Consider the following 23,106-nt stretch of genomic DNA (forward strand, 5'->3'; position numbering starts at 1 on the left):
TGTCTTTAGCATCTACCTTAATCAGGATTGCCCAAGTGATCAACACAGCCAGCCCAAGTGATAAACTCAAAACTCGGTTTATTTGAGGGAATTAGGAAAAAGAGATCAAAGGGATAGAAATATTAATTAAAATATCAATATTGTAAGAATAGAGCTTTGCTGTTTTAAGTATCCTTTCATAAACATAATCTCATTTGATATTTATAGGTATTTTATTAGAAATAGTATGGGGATATGTTATATACTTATAATTTTTTTCACAGCCTCTCATTCAATTCCAAAAATTTTCTAAATATTCAGTCATATACCCTCAATTCCCCATAACTATAATAAACTCAAATCTTCATAATATAAAAATAGGAAGGTATTGCATCATGAAAATGAGGAAAAGTGGCATGAAGTGACGGTCTTGAGATTAAAGACTGTGAGTCTAGACATGGGTCTTCTAACTCCTAGTCCGGTGCTTTTTTCCCTATACAATGAAGTGAATCACCCTACCTTGTTCTCCCCTTTATTCTGTTTTCTGCTTCCCTGGACAGCATGAACAGAGGCAAGGCCAGGTAGGACGGTTAGAGGTTTACTTTAGAACAAAATAAGTAGAGTTACTTTTCTAAGGTCCCAAAGAACTCTCGAAATGGCTTTTTGGAGAAGGTAGGATATAGTTGATGAATGAGTGACTGACTAAATAAATAAATGCTACTACTTCCTTCAAAAGGTAAGTGCTTCAAAAATGTACCATGTGATAGCAGTCATTCATAATCATTTTAGCATCTAACAGCTTCAGCTCATTTTGGGAAATGCAGATGTTTATGGATTTGATCACACTATAATGGCAATGGACCATCTTATATAGAAGTTTGGGTCTACCTGGGAAAAACACAGAAATTAAGTAGGCCCAAACATGTGTTTTGAGAATTTCATTCTGTGTACCTCTAATTATTTGTAAATCATAAGCCTGTGAAAAAATCAGGTATATTTTCTATAATACCACTCAGATCTTTAGTTGGCTCAAGAAACTGTATTCACAGTAAGAGAAAACAAGTACAGGCTGACAAGATGACTCTATCTCCTGAATCAAATACACTGCAAAGGAGAATTTTCAACTTGACTTTAGAAGCCACGAGATTTATTGGCTACTTAAAAAAATATTTCACACATGAATAACCTGAGAGAAGTACACATATTTAAGTTCAAGATATAGTATGGTGGAGCTTTTGCTTTTCTGATATTTAGATTTTCTGTTTTTCCTTTTCAGTGGTAGGGCTCTCTACTAGAATAAATGAGAAGACTGGATTCTATTCTTTAATCTTCTGATTTGCAAAAAGGGCAGAACAATGACACATGTAACCTATTTCATATGTGGGTACATTAAAAGAATTAATGTAAAATGTCTTTGAAATATGCTAAATCCCTCTGATACTAGAATTTCATGAAAATGGTATCATTTATATGATTTATATCTTTCAAAAATTTCAAGTATCACAACATAAAAAGGAAGGTAAGAAAACCTAAATTGAAAGCAAAGCTGTAAAAAATGTTTTTTCAAGATTCCTACTGAGCTCTACAAAGATGTTGAAACTTCACAGATTGCTAAACAGCACTCCAATTCATCTTTAGCACCCTCAAAAGCAACTATAAAAGTAAAGGAACCAGAATATTCCAAAGCATGTCTCTCCAACCCCCAAGGGATGTGAGACTTAATTCTGAACACAAAAATCTAGAAGGTGGAAGTGAAAACAGATCTGTGTCGTTGGATGGGTTCCCAAGCTTTTGATAAAAGGTTTTCAGTGGCCACCACCATTGATTGAAGTTTATAGAGCAACTAATTTAGAAACACATTTTCTGAGCTGGTGGGAATGTTTTGTACAATAACATTTTGCTACTTTTTTTGTATTTATTAGGCTTGCCTACTTCACCACAGAGACATAAAGTTTTGGTCACTGAGAGAAGCTAAGAATTTTTCTCTTAAAATTTTCCTGTTTCCTCTTCTTCTTCTACTTCTTTTTTTAATTATCTGGAGATTTGATTAATATTAGTGTAGAATAAGATAAAAATTTTTAAGAAGAGGGCCCAACATAGACACTTTTTCCAAGTTGACTCTACTCTTGAAAAATGCTGACCTGGGACAGCACCAAGACTAAAGACTTGTCTTGCCAGAAAATCTGATGTCCCCTCCAAGTACACATAATCCTTGAAACTCTAGCACTGAAGATGAGGCCCCAGAACCATGTGACATTGGGACTAGGATAAAGAAAGGGACATGCAGGAGGACACAGCATGGTGGGTCCACAGATGCCTCTTTGCATGGGCTCCTGAAATTTTACATTCCTTTACCTCATAAAGGACCATCAAAGTCTCAATCTGATATTTTTAGGCAGCTTTTATTAAATGAATTGACTGTTTACTATGAGCATAATCCTCTATTATGTTATGGTGAATTATACAAGAGGAAGCAATTTCTATTAGACAGCGAGGAACTTCTGTCTAATTCATCACAATAACCTTTCTCCTTAGCACAATGCCAGGGACATGCAGACATGCAGTAAATGGTTGTGAATGAGTGACTTTTACTAGATGCCCTGAAAAAGCAATTTATGAGAGAGAAAAAAAATGTGACTACACATTATACAAACATACAATAAATACATACCATATAAATAGTATCTGCATGTTCTAAAGGTGTTTCAAGAGTGAGTAGAGAAGAGGGAGATTTGAAGACAAAACCCTTAGTAAGATAATCTTGAGGCTTTTGAGTAAGGCAAGGGACATTAGTTAAATTTTAAAAGGACTTGTGGTTTGAAAGGGTGAGGGGCGGCTAGTGTAATCCCAGCACTTTGGGAGGCTGAGGCGGGCAGATCACCTGAGGTCAAGAGTTCGAGACCAGCCTGACCAACATGAAGAAACCTCGTGTTTACTAAAAATACAAAATTAGCCAGGCACATGCCTGTAATCCCAGCTACTCGGGAGGCTGAGGCAGGAGAATGACTTGAACCCGGGAGGCGGAGGTTGTGGTGAGTCAAGATCGCGCCACTGCACTCCAGCCTGGGCGACATAAGCAAAAACTCCATCTCAAAAAAAAAAAAAAACGAAAGAAAGAAAGGGGGAGGGACACAATAGCGCAGATGGTCACTATGTGTTTTTTTCCCATCTGTAGTATATTTACATACTTTTTCTCTCTGTCAAATTTAACAGAAATGGGCCGGGCATGGTGGCTCACACCTGTAATCTCAACACTTTGGGAGGCTGAGGCAAGCGGATCGCCTGAGCTCAGGAGTTGAAGACCAGTCTGGGTAACATGGTGAAACTCCATCTCCACCAAAAAATACAAAAATTAGCCAGGTGTGGTGGCATGCACCTGTACTTCCAGCTACTCGGGAGGTTGAGGCAGAAAAATCGCTTGAATATGGCAGGTGGAGGCTGTAGTGAGCTGAGATTGCACCACTGTATGCTAGCCTGGGTGACAGAGCAAGACTTTGTCTCAAAAAATAAAAATAAAAAAAAAATTAATAGAAATGTAAAATTTTCTAGGCACAGAAATCAATGCTTAAATATTTGCACAAAATATTTGTTAGCTTTGGACCACATTTCAAAGATTCCCTATAACTATTTTTTTTCTAATGATTTGGTGAATGTTGCTGTTGAGTTATCTAAGCATAATAGGCCATCAATCTCTCCCCTCTTCAAATGATTTTGAGTAACCATGGAAAATTTCATCTTGGCATATTTTAGTTCTATGCACTCCTGTAGAAAATACAGACCAAGATAATCCTTCAATATAGTTTAAAGCATGTCACAAAAAATACAAATTAAACCATATTTTCTATTTTACTGGACTGGGATAAATGTTTCAGTCCAAGCAGAGTCAGTTGGACATACTAGTATCCTAAGAAATATGGAATACATAATTTTTAATGACAGCAAGCACTATTAGAGTGACAAAGAAGTCTCAAAGGGCAAAAATTAACATTTGGGTTGCAAAAGTATTCTACTTAAATTTAAAAATATTCAAATAAGAGAAAAATACATATTCAAATGTTTAAATAGACTTCATTAAATATATAAAGATATTAAATGCAAGTTAAAAAGTCAAATGTCCTAGCTTCAGGTTTTCTTACAAGAACACCTCATGGGAAGCATAGCATGAATTTAAAGCAAAGCAAATGTGAATTTGATTCCCATTTCTTTATTTAGAACCTCTCTGATGAATATATTATTATTTATACTACAAGAAAAAAAAATTTAAAATATTCATTGATATTGCCAAACCATGAATGAGTCAGAATCTCAGAGGTTCTAGAATGTTAAAATAAATGGTAATCATATAAATCATTTCACAGCTTGTCATGGATGATTCACAGAATCATACAGTGGTTTGGAACTTTATACTTAGAAATCATCTTTATTCTGTCCCACATATTTGCTCTTGTCTCAGGAAAAAAATAATTTCAAGGTAGGCAGTAAAAATCAGATTATTTTTCACAAAATTAAGAATGTTGAGCCTCTTGCAATAAAGTAGTAGTGACTGCCCTTATACTTGTGCTTTCCTAGAGCAGTTGTAAAAACATGGCAGGACTCACAAAAATATTTTAAATAAATAGGCACATAAAACACCTGCCAATTGGCAGAGAAATTGACAGGTGGCTGTGGTCCCAAGTCAGCTCTTGATTATAGCTATAGCTCTGAACAGTTACACAAATACATATGCATGTACACAATGTGTGGGTGCTAAAAATAAACTTTACTTACTTATTGTCACATCATGTAAGTTGGGTATGTGTTTCAGTCTGCTCAGACTGTCATAACCAAATACCATACCCTGGGTAGCTTAAAAAACAGAAATTTATTTTCTCATGGTTCTGGAGGTTGGAGGTCCAAGATCAAGGTGCCAGCATGGTGGGGTTCTGGGTGAGGGCTGTCTTCCTGGGCTTGCAGCTGGCTGCCTTCTTACTGTGTCTTCCCATGGCAAAGAGGAGGGAAAGCTCTCTCTGCTCTTCTTATAGGGCACTAATCACATCATGAGGGCCCCACCCTCATGACCTCAACTAACACTAATAACCTCCAAAGGCTCTATCTCCAGATACCATCACTATCAAATTGGGGGTTATGACTTCAACATATGAATTTTGAGGGGGCATAAACATTCAGTTCATAGCAGTCTACATATATAAATATATCTTATAAATGTACTTACTTTATCATATTAAATTAATATTATCCATCTTGGCAAGTATTCAATTTATTTCAATTCAGAAGAAGTCTCTTCTTAAGGGGAACTAAACACCAAGTATTATCCCAGTTGTTTGTGATCAAATATGAAAATTTAATCCACAATAAAGGGAATAGGAGATCCTAATTGTAATGTAAGAAACAATTGTGTATATTTTGGCAGCTCCCACAACATTATATACAACCACTGAAGAATGACCATGGATAAATTGGCAAATCTAAAGAAAAATTAATAACAAAAATTGAAAACATCTCTACTAAGATAGAAAATAATTATGTTTTCTGTTGTTTCTTGAACACTGTAAACTTCAGTAATGATTTTCACTTGGCTGATGTTTCTTGGTTTTTATTATCTTGCCTTTATTAAGTCTATTTACTTCATTTTTTCCTTATAAGTTTATTGGGCACAAGGGGGTTATTGTTTTATTTAATTTGCTTATCTTCTCCCCAAACTCAATACTCTTTACTACATATATTATATTTTCAATAAAATCCAGTAACTAAGAATTTTGTTTTTAATTAAATACTCTTAAAGCTGGGGTATGGGACAAGGAATGTAGTAAATACTTGCCAATATTCATACACCAGCCAAACAGAGACAGCTGGGCACTATAGCTGGAAGCGAGTTTATAACTATTGCCTTTAGATTTAAAAACAACGACAGTTTGGCCAGGTGCAGTAGTTCACTCCTGTAATTCCAGCACTTTGGGAGGCTGAGGTGGGCGGATCACCTGAGGTCAGAAGTTCGAGACCAGCCTGACCAACATGGAGAAATCCCGTTTCTACTAAAAATACAAAATCAGCTGGGCATGGTGGCTCATGACTGTAATCTCAGCTACTCAGGAGGCTGAGGCAGGAGAATTGCTTGAACCTGGGAGGCGGAGGTTGTGGTGAGCCAAGATCATGCCATTGCACTCCAGCCTGGGCAACAAGAGTGAAACTCTATCTCAAACAAACAGAAAACAAAACAAAACAAAAAACCAATCAAACAACAACAACAACAAAACAATCACAGTTCTCAGGAAAATATAAATTAAATTAAATACTTGGGCTTATCATGTGGTCTTAGAAGGAACTCATAAATGTTATTATTTCCTTTAATAGGTGCAGAAGTACGAACATTGAAAACCAAGGAACTGGGGCCCTTTCTTTTCTTCCAAAAAATATTGTTGAGCACCTGTGTCAGACACCCAACATACTAAGACGAATAAGATAGAGCCTCTGTCCTCAAAGATCTGATGTTCTAGTGAAGAAGACAGATTAACAGGTAATTAGACTATGGTATAACAACCGCTACAATTAATGTAATCTGGGGCTACTTGGGAAACACAAAGAATGGGACTTAATTCAGACTTGAAGACTCACAGAAGACTTCCTGGGAAGGAGGTGATACCTAAGTTGAACTTTGAATGACACATAGTTGAAGGTGGGGTAGCAATGGTGGAAATGAGTATTAGTGGGTAGGCAGGCACAGGCTTTGGAATATTAAGATCAAGATCTTTAAAACTTTATGTTTTGGTCCACACAGGCTTTTACCTATAAATGACTCAAAACTGCCCCTCTGTAAAGTACGCTACTGAAGCACAGAGTTAACATCATCATCCTCCAAGCGTGTGTCCTTGATATGTACTCCATCATAAATTATCAATGATCCAAACTCCGTCTTATCATGTCTCTTTAAACTCTGCTTATACAAAGACTAAAATTATTTGCTTATTTTTACACACATAAGCATTGAGAGAGATTCTTTCAGTTGTGGTGGATAAGGCAAGGCAACCACTAAAAGAAGACTGTGAAGCATATTTCTTCATCCGGTACAACTTAGCATAGAACAGGCATCTATTCTATTTTGGAATACAACAGGATCTCATTTCATTCTTGCTATGTTTATCATATAATGTTATCACACTTCACTATAAGAAAGAGGAAAACACTATGTTTTTTAAAATCTACTTAAAGAGAATAATAAAACATCAAACCTCCAGAACTTTCAACTATGGTCTCAGAGCATAGTGTTTTCATTCTTCTGACAATAATTATAAGATTAAAATTGACCTCATTTCTTATATTTACTAATATTAACCTTGGCTAAAAATAAAATGATAAGGTAGATTTCACCTAGTTTCCAAAGAACAATTGGACTATTGAGTACAATATACTTTAAAAATTTGCCAACAAGAAATTATAGCTGTTTTTCAAATATATTCTGCTTCATATTGTTTGTAGAGGTCTATTATACAATTCAAAAAAACCATTTCCTCCTTCTATTTAATGATTCTGCTGAAAATTGCCTACCATACTTCCAGAAAAGAGCACAAAAAATTTCTGATTGAGCTTTGTTCACAATGAATGAGGTGGGAGGTGATATGGGCCAAAAGACTCAAGGACGCAAAGAGCCCGAACATGAATTTTGAAGTTAAAAAGATTCTAATTCAAGTCTCAGTTCTTCCTTCAATAACTATCTTTCTTCCTCTAGACAATAAGAGTAATAATCACTGCCTACCAAAATGTTTCAAGGTCTAAGTACTTTGAGAGATGTAAAACATCACAAATGTACAATAATCCAGTATACTTGTTAGTGGTGATGCAATAGCGTTTTCCTAGGAAAATGTGGACAATGACTTTCATGACATTCCCTTAGGTATTCTATTAGGTGAGTTGGATACTAGAATGGAAAAGTCTATAGGAAAAGAATTAGAGTAATTTAAATTGCAACTCACAGGGAGAAATCATAGGTCACCCAATGATCTCATAAATTCATTTCTTGCAAGATAATAGAGAGTCCCACTTGGAATGACTTAATATTTAACACACTACTAGAAGGGCTCCTGTTTAATAAATGCCATGCATATAATACAGGGAGAGTAAAATAATTATTTCATGTAGTTATTTGCGGTATTCTTCACCTTAGCCAAATAGTATTTTTATGTGAAAATTATGTTTATTTTCTTCCAAGAAGGAAAAAATGAACTTTTATTAATATAATTATTCTTTGGGTTTTCTCAAATATGTCTTAAGATTAATTGCTGTGTACAATTAATCAAACAAACAAAATGACATGTTAGTACACCTGTACCCTCTATGCAACATGAACAAACCATTATGAAATTGTAATTTTATCTTTAAAAATCCTTTATGAAAGTATTCTCTCCATTTTTGCTTTGCTTCAAAACAGAGAGGCAGATGTAAGACATTTTGATAACAAAAAAAGTGACTAACAGATTAGTGCTGATCATATGATTGCAGTTGTAAAAAAAACTGTGACTGGGTACCTTGGTACCTTTTAGGTATATGTGTAACATACTTGCAGAAGGGGACTGGAAGGATCGATACCAGTTGCTGACCACAAAGTATGCAGGGATAGGGAATATGACTTTCTAATTTTACCACAAATGCTAAAGTTTTATTTGAATTTTTGGAATAAGTATTCATGTATTATTTATGCTAATAAATAAATAAATAAATAAATAAAGAGACCAGTGCAATGGCTCACAGCTGTAACCCCAGCACTTTGGGAGGCCAAGGCGGGTCAATCACTTGAAGCCAGGAGTTTGAGACCAGCCTGGCCAACATGGCAAAACCCTGTCTCTACTAAAAATACAAAAATTAGCCAGGCGTGGTGGCAGGCGCCTGTAATCCCAGTTACTTGGGAGGCTGAGACACAAGAATCACTTGAACCTGGAAGGTGGAGGCTGCAGTGAGCCAAGATCATGCCATTTCACTACAGCCTGAGCGATGGAGCAAGGCTGTCTCAAATAAATAAATAAATAAAATAAAAAGTAAAACAAAATAAAATAAAGAGAGGTGAGCCACAGTAAGCCATTTGTGACTATCTGCATCATGAATACTGCTTCCTGACAGCAACTAGACTTCAGCAATGACTATAAATGCTAACTTCCAAAGGCACATTAATCAAAACACAAATACCTCATAAATGTTCTATGAAGTATAGCTTAATTCAGTTATGATTGGAATGTGTCACACATGTTTGAATAGAGGATACCACTGGCATCCTCAAGTTCACATTCTCTGAAATGGCGCAGTGTGGTGCTCTGGGATGGAGTGGGTGGATCAATGAAACCAAGGCAGGCATGATTTATCCTAGAGTCACTCCACTGCTCTAGGAACAATGCTGACCTTTTTTAACTTTTTTTTAAAAAACTGTTTGATTTGTCTCTGAAAAACTCAAAGAAGACAAAAACATTTAACTGTTTACTCACTAAGTCAAGGCCAGTGCTCTGTAAAAAGTTGGCTGATGCCCTACTCCCTAATTATCTTACAACACTAAGCCCTGACAGAGGCCCTGTCAGCAGATTTTCTTGACAACCCTTAAGGAAAAATCCTCTTGCTGTATTCACTTCATACAGAAGACAGGCTTGCAAAATGAAACATTTTGCAGTATTTCAGATGCTCGCTGTCTGGTGGTGTTGATAATGCAATTTGTTTTTTTTTATTGCAGCAGCATTTATAATGCTGTATCATTAATGTAGACCATAATGCCCCAACTAACTGTATTTATCAACCAAGCAGACAATTTATGCATTCACCTGAACTGTTGAACCTTTTCTTTTACTATAAGGTTTAGAATCTGGCTACAGATTGATTTTATGCTAAATTATATTGTTGAAAGATGTCATGCTCCACTTGACACGCCTACAAAATGTTTTTCATTGAAATAAAAGAAGGTCAGCTGATCTGAAGAACATCAGTAATTATAAGTAATTCACTAACATTTATCCTATGTTTTAAAATGTCAAAGTATCTTGCAGATAACTAATATGTAGATTTAAAATGAGTGTTTTTCTTTCTTTCTTTTTTTTTTTTTGAGGCGGAGTCTCGCTCTGTCGCCCAGACTGGAGTGCAGTGGCCGGATCTCAGCTCACTGCAAGCTCCGCCTCCCGGGTTTACGCCATTCTCCTGCCTCAGCCTCCTGAGTAGCTGGGACTACAGGCGCCCGCCACCTCGCCTGGCTAGTTTTTGTATTTTTAGTAGAGACGGGGTTTCACCATGTTAGCCAGGATGGTCTCGATCTCCTGACCTCGTGATCCGCCCGTCTCAGCCTCCCAAAGTGCTGGGATTACAGGCTTGAGCCACCGCGCCCGGCCTATTTTTTTTAATAGAGTCAAATTCACATCATCTACACTAGTCCCCAAATAGAAATTTTGTGTAGGATTCACATTTTATCTAAAATATCTCCCAAATAAAAATGCAGCCAGAGAGATAAAGCCTACAGTTATTTTTTTTTTCTTTCTAAGAGAAGGGAAAAATCAATGAGTCTTGGTATCTCTAAATTGTATTCCTGAGCATGTGAATAACATCCCAGAAATGACGTATGTTCTAAAGCCACTGGAAATTCTATCAAAATTGTGCAACACAACAGGTGAAAAGTTTTCTGTGGAAATATTTGTATAATAAACATGCTGGCTATTGTTTGGGCTACTCCTATGGGTGAAGCATCATCTTTCATAGCACAACTGAGCAGCATAACCAATATATGGTCTGAAATTACACACTTTGGAAACAGGCTGTATCTATTGACTATTCACAAATGTAATGAAAGTGATGGAGGAGGACACAAGCAAAATAGAAATGAATTTACTCACTGTGTTAAAATTTGGAAAGAGCCCAACAGCAGAACTACTGTCCACTGGAAAAGACATAAATGGTTTGATATCCAGTGAAGGCTGCATCATCAGGGTAGGTGTGCGCACAAGAGCAGGAAGGGTAGTAGTATGGCATGTACTGCCTGCCAAGAACAAAACAAAAATGAATTCAATTTCTTGCTCACATTCATCTCACTCCCAAACCTACAGTGTAAGACCAAGCCTGTTGAGCTGCAACCTGCAAGCAAGAGAGTTATGCTGGAAGTAAGCAAATGGCACAGGAGTAGTAAACACAATAAAAAGGATCTTCCTCCTCATTATCCAAGACAGTGATGCACAATGCTTCCCTATGGGCAAGGGCTGAGGGATGCTCAGACTCAGCCAGGACACCTAGTAGACAGATCCTACTGGCAGGTGAGTCAGGCAGAATGAGAATGTCCTGTCGGCCAACACTTTGCCTCTGACTCGCCAAAAGTGCAGGAGAGAAGAGGGGAGGAGCCTCCTGAAGCCAGACACTCCTTGCTATTAAGAATTACTGAATGGCTAGTGGACTGGTTTTATGCAAACCAGAGAAAAATATAGGGTTTTTACAAGAAAAAGAAAACTTGAACCCGTGTAGTTCCTGTCTGCTCTCAAAGTTATGATTCAACTCGTTCTCTTAAAAAAAAAAAAAAAAAAAAAAAAAACTTTCTGAAAGTTGCTCTTATTTTGAAGTACATGGGTAGTCTAGACATTGGATAGTTAGAGACTAAAAGGTTTGATTATGGCTTGGCTGCAGAGAGGGTGTCGGGGGACAGGTAGTAGTTAGGACAGGGATTCAAATTTTTGTCTTCAACTTGTTATTTCTAATTTGTTTTGTATTATTGTAGCAAATATCCCCTTTAGCAGCTAAATTAGCTGTCACTTCTATTTTTTTTTTGTTGACTATTTTTAAATTTTGTTTTAACTTTTGTGGGCACATAATAGGTACATACATTTATGAGGTACACAAGATATTTTCATACAGGCACACAATGCATAATAATCACCTCAGGGTAAGTGGAGTATCCATCCCCTCAAGCACTTATCCTTTCTCTGCATTACAAACAATCCAATTATACTCTTTTAGTTATTTTGAAATGCACAATAAGTTATTGTTGACTGTAGTCAGTTTGTTGTGCTATCAAATACTAGATCTTATCCATTCTAACTACATTTTTATTTTTTAAAATTTTAATTTAACTTTATTATTACTATTTTTCAAGACAAGGTCTCACTCTGTCACCCAGGCTGGAGTGCAGTGGTGTGATCATGGTTCACTGCAGCCCTGACCTCTCTGGGCTCTGGGGAGCCCCCAACTTCAGTCTCCCAAGTAGCTGGGACTACAGGTACATGTCACCACACCTGGCTAATTTTTGTGTTTTTTGCAGAGATGGGGTTTTTGCCACATTGCCCATGCTGGTCTTGAATTCCTAGGCTCAAGCAAACCATCAGTCTTGACCTCCCAAAGTGCTGGAATTAAAGGTGTGAGCCACCACACCTAGCCTCTAACTATATTTTTGTACCTATTAACCAGTCCCACTCCCCTGCCCTCTTCCCATCCTCTAGTAACCATCATTCTGTTCACTATCTCCAGTTCAATTGTTTTAATTTTTGGCTCCACAAATAAGTGGGAACATGGGAAGTTTGTCTTTTTGTGCCTGGCTTATTTCACTTAACATAATGTCCTCCAGTTTCATCCATGTTGTTACAAATGCCAGGATCTCATCGTTTTTGTGACTGAATAGTACTCTATATATGCACCACATTTTCTTTTTCCATTCATCTGTTGATGGACACTTAGTTTGCTTCCAAATGTTGGCTATTGTGAATAGTGTTGCTATAAACATGGGAGTGCAGGTATGTCTTCGATATACTGATATTCTTTCTTTGGGGTATATACCTGGCAGTGGGATTGTTGGGTCATATGGTAGCACAATTTTTAGTTTTTTGAGGAACCACCAAACTGTTTTCTATAGTGGCTGTATCAATTTACATTTCCACCAACAGTGGAGGAGGGTTCCTTTTTCTCCACATCCTTGCCAGCATTTGTTATTGCCTGTCTTTTGAATAAAAGCCATTTTAACTGGGGTGAGATGATATCTCATTATAGGTTTGATTTGCCTGTTTTTGAAGATCAATGATAACTGAACACATTTTCATATACCTGTTTGCCATTTGTATGTCTTCTTTTGAGAAATGTCTTTTACAATCCTTTGCCCATTTTTTATTCAGGTTTTTAAAACAGACTTGTTTGAGCTCCTTATATAGTCTGGTTATAATCCCATATCAGATGGATAGTTTGCAAATATTTTCTCCCATTCTGTGGGTCACCTCTTCACTTCGTTGATTGTTTTCACTGCTGTGCAGTAGCTTTGTAACTTGTGATCTCATTTGTCCATTTTTGCTTTCCTTGCCTATGCTTGGAGGGTATTATTCAAGAAATTTTTGCCCACTCCAATATCCTGGAGAGTTTCCCCAATTTTCTCACATAGTAGTTTCATAGTTTGAGGTCATAGATTTAAGTCTTTAATACATTTTGATTTTATTTTTGTATATGGTAACATATAAGGGTCTACTTTCATTCTTCTGCATATATGTATTCAGTTTTCCCAGCACCATTGATTGAGGAGACTGTCCTTTCCCCTATGTATATTTTTGGCACTTTTGTCAAAAATGAGTTCACTGTAGATGTACAGCTTTATTTCTGGGTTCTCTATTCTTTTCCATTGGTCTATGTGTCTGTTTTTATGCCAGTACCATGATGTTTTGGTTATTTAGCTCTGCAGAATAATTTGACGTCAGGTAATATGATTCCTCCAGTTTTGTTCTTTTTGCTTAGAATAGCTTTGGCTATTCTGGATCTTTTGTGCTTCCATATACATTTTAGGATAGTATGTTCTGTCTATGAAGAATGTTGTCATTGGTATTTTGATAGGGATTGCATTGAATCTGTAGATTGCTTTGGGTAGTATGGACATTTTAACAATATTGATTCTTCCAATCCATGAACATAGAATATTCTTCCATTTCCTTGTGTGTGTTCTCTTCAATTTCTTTCATCAATATTTCATAGTTTTCACTGTAGAGATTTTTTACTTCTTTGGTTAATTCCGAGGCATTTACTTTTAGTTATAGCTATTATAAATGGGATTATCTTCTTGATTTCTTTTTCAGATTGTTTGCTGTTGGTATATAGAAATGTTACTGATTTTTGTATGTTGATTTTGTATCCTGTAACTTTACTAATTTTGTTTATCAGTTCTAGTTCTTTGGTGAAATCTTCAGTTTTTTCCAAATATAAGACCATATCATCTGCAAATAATGATAATTTGACTTTTTCCTTTCCAATTTGGATGCCCTTTATTTCTTTCTCTTGTCTAAATACTCTGGCTAGAACTTCTGCTATCACCTCCTTAGATATATAAGTTTATATCTTAGATATCTAAGATATCATGGTTTAATGCATGAGTAGAAGATTTATAATGCTCCTCTCCAGTAACAAGCATCTTTCTTTAGTGTATAACTTTCATGTAGTATAGATAAGTAACTGCTGGTGCAAGTAGCTCTCTGGGAGGCAGGCTCTGGCATGTCAGGCTTTTTTTTTTTTTTAATATAACAACTTTATTGAGGTATAACTCATACACCAGACAATTCATCTGAATTGTAGAATTCAATTATTTTTAACATATTAACAGAGTTGTTGTATTATTCCATTTTCATACTGCTATGAAGAAATACCTGAGACTGAGTAATTTATAAAGAAAAAGAGGTTTAATGGACTCACAGTTCTACATGGCTGGAGAGACCTCACAACCATGGTGGAAGGCGAAGGAGGAGCAAAGACACGTCTCACATGATGGCAGGCAAGAGGGTGTGTGCAGGGGAACTGCCCTTTATGAAACCATCAGATCTCATGAGACTTATTCACTGTCACAAGAACAGCATGGGAAAAACCTGCCCCATGATTCAATTACCTCCCACCAGGTCCCTCCCATAACACATGAGGATTATGGGAGCTATAATTCAAGATACGATTTGGGCTAAACCAAATCAATTTTTCTTTTCTTTTTTTTTTTTTTTTGAGACGGAGTCTCGCTCTGTCTCCCTGGCTGGAGTGCAGTGGCGCGATCTTGGCTCACTACAAGCTCCGCCTCCCGGGTTCCCGCCATTCTCCTGCCTCAGCCTTCGGAGTAGCTGGGACTACAGGCACCCGCAACCGCGCCCAGCTAATTTTTTGTATTTTTAGTAGAGACGAGGTTTCACCATGGTCTCGATCTCCTGACCTTGTGATCCGCCCGCCTTGGCCTCCCAAAGTGCTGGGATTACAGGCGTGAGCCACTGCGCCCGGCCCCAAATCAATTATAGAACCATCACCACTATCAATTTTAGAACATTTTCATAACATCTAAAGGAAACTCATCCATTAGCAGTCACTCCCTATTTCCTCCTAATATCCCTAGATCCTGGCAACCACTAATCTATTTTCTTTTTCTCTAGATATTTCTATTCTAGACATTTCATTTAAATGAAATCATATAATATGTGATGTGGTCTTTTGTGACTCACTTCTTTCATTTGACATAATGTTTTTGAGGTTTATCTATGTTATACCACATAACAGAATTTCATTCATTTTTTAGGCTTAATAATATTCCATTGTATGGATTTCCCAAATTTTGATTATCCATTCATCAATTAATGGGCATTTGAATTACTCCCACTATTTTGCTATTATAAACAACGCTACTTTGAATATTCATGTACAAGTTCTTATGTGGATATATGTTTTCAGTTCTCTCAGGTATATACTTAGGAGTCAAATTTTGGAAATTGTTTGGTCATCTGGTAACTAAATGACTTAATATTTTGAGGAAGTGGAAGGTTGTTTTCCAAAAGGTCTGAAACATTTTACATGATTACTACTCTCAGTGTATGAGGGTTCCAATTTTTCCTGGCCTGCCTGTATAGGACCACACAATAATTATATGCCTAACATCCCCTATTGACTTCAAGGAGGAATGAACAGTATGAGATAATGCTCCAACTATTAAAATTTCCACCAATCTTTTACACAGTGTACCAGACTCATTAAACTTTCTATTTCAATGATCCTTTTTTGGTAATGAATTTTCTTAATAAACTCTGCCTCATATTTCAAATAGTTCCAGAACATTATTGGCAATAGTGTTTAATGGACTGTCATACTTCATTTACATTGATCCTAGAAACAGAAGAGAAAAAAGAGAGAAGGGTGCCTGAAGCATTTATCTGTAATGGCAAGTCTTCAGGTCAGCCCCGTCCATTAGGGAAGACAGAGTAGCACTCAGCAAAAATAGAACCAGCCAAAAGTATAGATTGAGAGTAATGTTGTTGTTGTTGTTGTTGATGATGTTTTTCTGATGCTCAAGTAAATACTCTGATCTCAGTCTGTCTTTCATATAACCACCTTGTATTTAATTACACATTACTCTTCAAATTAGGTAATGTCAACTTCAGTGCTTGTAGATCTAAGATGATGTATTATATAAATATATCAAATGTTGCAGAGGTACTTACTAAAATATTTATTTTATTTTAAAAGTTTTGCTTTAAACTCTTAGCTAAGTTAAAAAAACAGAGATATCAACTGGGCGCAGTGGCTCAAGCCTGTAATCCCAGCACTTTGGGAGGCCGAGACGGGTGGATCACGAGGTCGGAGTTTGCAGTGAGCTGAGATTGCGCCACTGCACTCCAGCCTGGGCGACAGAGCGAGACTCCGTCTCAAAAAAAAAAAAAAAAAAAAAAAACAGAGATATTTCTTATGTTGGCCCAATGGCCTATTTTATTTTTACTATAGTCATTAAAAGTCTAAAGGAAGGTATAGACTAATTCTACTTAAAGCTGAATGATAAACAAATGTGTAATTATTTTGCCATTGTGAGTCTCCTGGAGGGAAGCAAAGTTCTTTCTCTAAGCCCACAATGGTGGCTCTGATAATACTGTGTAATACATGGCTCCCGAGGGCCTGGTGAGAGTCACTTTGTTCTAACAAACCCAAATCAAATAGAATGCAACAGGGAACTTCACAAACAGATTACTCCATCAACAAAGGTTGGAATGCACAATGATCCCCCTTAGCCAATCAAATCTCTATGCTAATAAAGACAAGGCTTGAGAACTACTTAGCTGTTACTACTCATTAGCATAAAAAACTTAGCAGCTGTTTACCATTTCATTAGCATTTTAATGACAGACAATTTGCCATGTTAAACACAGATTGTTTTAAAGTACTAGTAGATCTTCTGAATAAATATAAACTATACTTTCATTAATCCTTCACCTCAACCTTGCTGTTTTCACTTTTAAAACCTACTTTTTAATACTACTTCACCAGGACTTATTGCTTGTTTTTGCAAATGGTAAATAAATAGGGACAAAGTGCATTTTTTTGGACAAGTTCTTTCATGCTCTGATCTCTCTATCTTCATGTTTCAGATTTTGCTGCTGCTGCTGCTGCTGCTGCTAAGAATTCTTTGTCCTCACCTCTGGGTGCCTGAAAGTCAGCAGGAGTTACAAGCAGAAATTTGACCAAAATGCATTGCACTCTGAAAGAAAATGCTTAATTTCTCTACAAGTCAAGGACTTGCTAAGAAAAAAGGTTGAAAATATAATGATCAGGCATTTCAATGCAAAAGGTGATATAATATACCCATTAAGTTGCTACTCTCATGGGACAGAATCAACCTTTGACTTTTGTATAAACTATTTGGCAATATTACACAAGACACCTCCTATTTGTAGTTCTGTTTCAGAACATAGTATGTAATCTGGAATATATCATAATGCATAAAGTCATGATGAATAAAATCATAACAGGGTTCCACCCTATTTCATAATAAAACTTTTCATATCACTGAATGCGTATATTTATCAAACTTCCTGTACTAAAATGAAATACACATATATAAGCATGCATACTCCAAAAATTTAACAGGAATAATTTAACACTCTTGAGAAAGGAATAATACAAGGTGGTCACAGGAGGATAGAAAATTCCAGACAGTAGTTTCACATGTTTAGGAAAAGAAAACTGTTGAAATAGCTGCATAAGGTAGGGGCTGATAAGACCCTGAAAAACGAAGGTGTGGACCAAGCTGGCTAAGACTAACTGGACCCAACATGGCGCTGGATTTGACTTGGGTTTCACCTAGGATCTCATTCTACTCTCACTAACATACTAAATCACACACCCACCAGTGTCCTGACAGTTCTCAGACCACCCATATTGGGTGTAAAAATGGGCAGTACACAGTTCCAAGAAATCTTCACATCTTTACAGGAATCTTCATGAATATCCCTCCATTTGATTAAAGAAACCCATAAATATAGAAACTCCAAACCCTGTGGTGTGACTCACTTCTTTTGAGTATGCCCACAATCCCCTTCCTTAAGTGTGTACTTTTCACTTTGCAATAAATCTGTACTTTCACTCTATCCCAATTTGTCCTTGAATTCCTTCTCACAACAGCATCAAGAGTCTGGACACCAGACAGAGTTGAGGTCTCACAGGCATTTGGGGATCTCCTCTAGTCCACCAGTTTCACACTTATCATGGAAATTCCATGTATTCATATGAACATGAATTTCCATTAGAATGCAATTACTTTCTTCCATACATTTCACTTTGATGGTAAAATACAAGTTAATTCATCTATAGCTATGAAATCAATAATATGTAAAAGATAATTTCCTAATATGATCATAAGAAAACTATTATTTCAGCTAACTGCCTCTGTAACATAATAGGTACCTTATTATGTTAATGGATTATGTCATAATACATCACAATACAACCTTACTTAAGGACAGATGACACCTGAAATTATTGCCTTAGTCTTTGGCCTTTAGCTATATAACCTTAAAAGCGCATTTAGATTACAACTTTGAGACTTCCTAGTGGCTCTTCTTTATACGCCAAAACAGAAGCAAACAAAACACCTCATTCTTCAAAAGAGTATGCCAGAGTCAACAAATACGCATGAAGAAGCATTTGCAGAATGAGATCAAATCTGTATCTATTCTATATCCTGCAGGAGTAGTTTCTTCTTATGCCATTATTATGCATGTTCCCGTCAGTGAGTACTGAAATTAAAAACTTAACATATTATAAAAACCCATTGTGGGAGGTGATGTCAATTATAGAACTCCAAAAGATTTCTTTAAAGAAATTTAAATGAGTGGCATTTCAGATTTTCTGCCAAACTCAGTTTTCTCTTTTCATTGCTTTCCCAGCTTTGTTGCACCTAATACTGCATATTTTTTCCTTCATCGGGATAATTGCCAACACAGCATCTCCTCCACTTCTCTCAGCATTTCCTTTCTTTCGTTAATCTGCTAGGTGAAGAAAATAATTTACCAGGAGACTATCAAAGCGTGGCCACTAAGAGGTGGCTATATGAATAGGGGAGGTGACTGATAAAGGATTTTGCTTTTGAAGAAGTCTCATAATAGCAATAACAGAGATAACATTTTTATAGAACACACTATGTAGCAGGCACTATCCTAAGTTCATTACATATGTAGGTATATGTGCTTATTTGCATATACTCATGTACATACTTCTACATATTTAATCCTCGCAATCTGATTAACAAGGTATTAGCCCCATTTTACAGATGACAAACTGAGGCACAGAGAGACTAAGCCCAACTTCATATAGTTTGTATGTAGATGAGCCAGAATTAGAATCCAGGCTATTTGACTTCTGAATTCTGCTTTTCACTACTATGCTATGGTCACCAAACTGTACAGGTGAAAACAGTCCAGTGATATATTCTCCAGCTGAGGGAGAAACATTTTACCATAAACCTAAGAGACTGAAAATACTGGACCTCCAAACAGATATAGTATTCAATTGGGAATTAGTTGAAACTTATTTGACCTTAGTGTAGTATCTGATACTTAAATAACCAAGATATATAATGAATATATTTATCTAAAAAGAATCTTCTGCAAATAATAGTGCTATTTGATTCAATAAATACTTACGAGGGACTAACAAGACACAATGCTAACAACTACAGGGATTATGAACTGTGTCAGAACTTATTTTACTTTTTAAGATAAGAAAATAATAATAACAACTGCTACCATTTAATGAGATTTTACTGCATGCCAGGTAATGTGCTAAGTGATTTATATCCCTTATTCTTATTAAATTATAATGCAACTCTGTGATATTTATACTATTATTCCCATTTTACAGATGAGAAAGGTGAGGTTTAGAGTGATTAAAATCACTCAGTATGTGGTAGAGCCTGGGTCCAAACTCCTGTTCATCTGACTTTAAAGCCCATGTCATCATTCCCTAAAGAAGGTTATATGTAAAGTTGTTACATGAAAAAGATTCTGTCATCAAATACATTTAGAAAATGTTGCTTCAACAAAGCTTAAAGCAGTTCTTTTCTGCAACAAATCTCAGAGATTTTAATATACTAACAGGCACTGTGGACATCTAGGCAGAAAAAATTTCTTCCCACAATTTTTTGAGCATGGAAACAAGCCTTAAAATTTTTTAAAATTAAGATGACACGGGCAACACTGTTCTACATTTGTTAAAAGCATCAGCTCAGGAGACAGATATATTAGAAGCTGAAGACGCCTTGGTGCACTGCTTTCTTGTGCAACCTTGGACAATTAACTTCACTTATTTATACCTCCACTGTCTTTTCTATAATTAAGAAAAATAAGAGTAGCTATATCATAGGACGTGTGGGAAAACTAACTGAGATTTTTCTATGCAAATTGCCTAAACCTGTGCCTGATACATAGTCAGTGTTGTATAAGCTTCAGTTACTGTGGTTACAAACTACTCCCAATCCTTGATATTATGCCATATCCCAGAAGAGCATGAATAATTAAATCTATTAATACTTACCATAAATGGCAGCGGTCATGTGTTATCAAAAAAATGTTAAGTAGGTTCAAGAGAGAAAGAAATTGTATCTGGTTCATAAATGGGGTTCATAAATGTTTCCACAGATGAGATATCTCTTAAGATAAACTTTGAGGAATGGCTTGTGTTTTGAGAGGTATATATGGAAGAATGGGGGAGGGAACTGTATAAACAAAAAGTACAGAGAAAACAGAATATGTTGAAATTAAAAATTTTTTAGGCTCTCAAGGTATTCTTAGGGTTTCTGGATTAAAAGATAAAACAGAAAATAGAAAAACCAAAAACCAAAACCAAAAATAGAGTATCTTTGTGACCTTGGAGTAAGTGAAGGTCTCTTAAACAGGAAATAAAAGATGCTAATCATAAAAGAAAAAAATTGATGAATATATTCTCTTAGTAAGAATGTAGGAAAGAGACACAACCAAGAAAATGAAAAGGCAATCCACAGAGTGGGTGATGGTATTCACAATAAATATTTTTTGCAAAGGACCTTAATCTAGAATATAGAACTCCTACAGATCAATAAGAAAATGACAACACTAGATAAATGGGCAAAAGACTTGGACACTTCACAAAAGCATATATTAAAATGGCCAATAAACATACAAAAATGGTGATTAACTTCATTAGTAGTTAGGAATATGTGAATTGCAACTACAATGAGATATCACTACATATCCACAAGAATGGTTCAATTTGATGAAGAAAGATGAAGATTATTAAGTGTCGACAAGGACACAGAGCAACTAGAATTCTGTATTAAAGTGTAAATTGCCACAGCTAGTTTGAAAAACTACTTGGCATTATCTATTTCAGCTGAATATACACATACCGTATGACCCAGAAATTTCACTTCTAGGTATATACCTAACAAAAATGATATGTTTGAGAATGCTTATAGCAATATTCTTCATAATAGCCCCAAACTGGAAATTAGGCAGTTAATCTATCAACAATAGAAAATAATTTTTGTATGTTCACACAATGAAACATTCATACAATGACACACAGTGATGAGAACAAATGGCACATACTTACATGCAACAACCAATAGATCTTGTAAGCATAACGTTGAAAAAAAGAACTAAAATAAAGGAGTACATGCTTTATGATACCATTTATATAAAGTATAAAACCAGGCAAAGTAATTTATTCTGTTAGGATAGTGGCTTTCCTCACAGCAAGGACGGGATGAGGTGGGGGGTGAGATGACTAAAACAGGGCATTCAGAGTGTCTTCTAGGATGCCAGAAATGTTCTTTCCTTGATCTAGGGGCCAGCTACACATGTATGCTATATTTGTGTACATTCATTCAACTGCACACTTATGTGCACTTTTCTGTATGTTATAAATTAACAGAATTTTTAAAAAATGTAGTCAATGCTATTAATTCTAATAAAATGCTTTGACAAATATAGGCAAAATTTCCCAATAAGAATGTCTTCAAATACTGTCAAGTTTGTATAGTTTTAGGATGACAATGATGCTTTCTGAGTTCTTTTGTTTCTACTGCCAGCTTGATTTTGCTCAAAATGATTTGTGAGCAAATAAAATTTCTCTTTAAAGCTAATGCTTCCTTGCTGAATTTACGAAGTGAATAGGGGAGACTAACACAGACTCTAGTGATGCCAAAGAGAAAAATGTATATCTAGAACTCTGAGTCTATAAAATCTAACAATTGGCAGTTACGTGCCTGAATTTCCCTTGGGGAAGCTCAGGGTTCCCCCTAAAGAGCTCCGACAGCAGCCACCATGGCAGCAGCCTGGCAGAATGTTACATTTACAAGTAAATCCTTCTGAGCACTGCATTGAAGTTGATAAGCAATAATGAAGTGCTGCATCAAAAAACATCAGAGAAGCCACATCATGAGGGATTTAAAGCCACAATGTCCTTTGGGTCTTGTAGTAATATGCCAGCTTTTACACAAAACGATGAATCTTTCACTGAGATGCAACAGATGGCTTTTCAGATGCTGTGGCAACAGAATATGTACAGCCAAGTGGTGATTCATTTATACCTGAATATCTTGCCCACAGACTGAATTTCTTACATTTAAGAGTTGTAAAAAAAATGGATAAGATTTATTTGCTATACTGTACAAAGTATAGTTTGGTCAAACATGTGCCATACTTCATTGGCTGCAATCCTTTTTCAAAGCAGCGTTGAAAAGTATGAGAATTTAAGAATTTAAATAAATGTATAGGGTTAAAACTGAATTTAAAATATTTTTGCTTTATTGTAGTTTCTCAGCTTATAACCCAATAGTATTAAGCATGATAATGCAAAAAAAGGAAATTGAAAGAAGAAAAAACAGTATGCTTT

At 36.0% G+C, this 23,106-nt stretch overlaps 1 protein-coding gene and 1 long non-coding RNA gene across 4 annotated transcripts in view; one reads left to right on the forward strand and one right to left on the reverse strand.

Moving 5' to 3' along the window:
* The window catches only part of ZNF385B (zinc finger protein 385B), a 588,375-nt gene that overhangs the window by 102,580 nt on the left and 462,689 nt on the right, over positions 1-23,106 (reverse strand). For all 3 annotated transcript variants that reach the window (XM_011944057.1, XM_011944058.1, XM_011944059.1), the window contains one exon: positions 10,830-10,972. In XM_011944057.1, the coding sequence (XP_011799447.1) occupies positions 10,830-10,972 (143 nt within the window). The remainder of the gene's footprint in view (positions 1-10,829; positions 10,973-23,106) is intronic.
* Positions 6,338-17,742, forward strand: LOC105513201. The gene is made up of 2 exons (XR_001001964.1): positions 6,338-6,493; positions 17,325-17,742. It is a non-coding gene; the product is annotated as an uncharacterized LOC105513201 (long non-coding RNA).

This window comes from Colobus angolensis, unplaced genomic scaffold (assembly GCF_000951035.1).
Source record: "Colobus angolensis palliatus isolate OR3802 unplaced genomic scaffold, Cang.pa_1.0 Scaffold224, whole genome shotgun sequence".
NCBI classification, from domain to species: Eukaryota; Metazoa; Chordata; class Mammalia; order Primates; family Cercopithecidae; genus Colobus; species Colobus angolensis.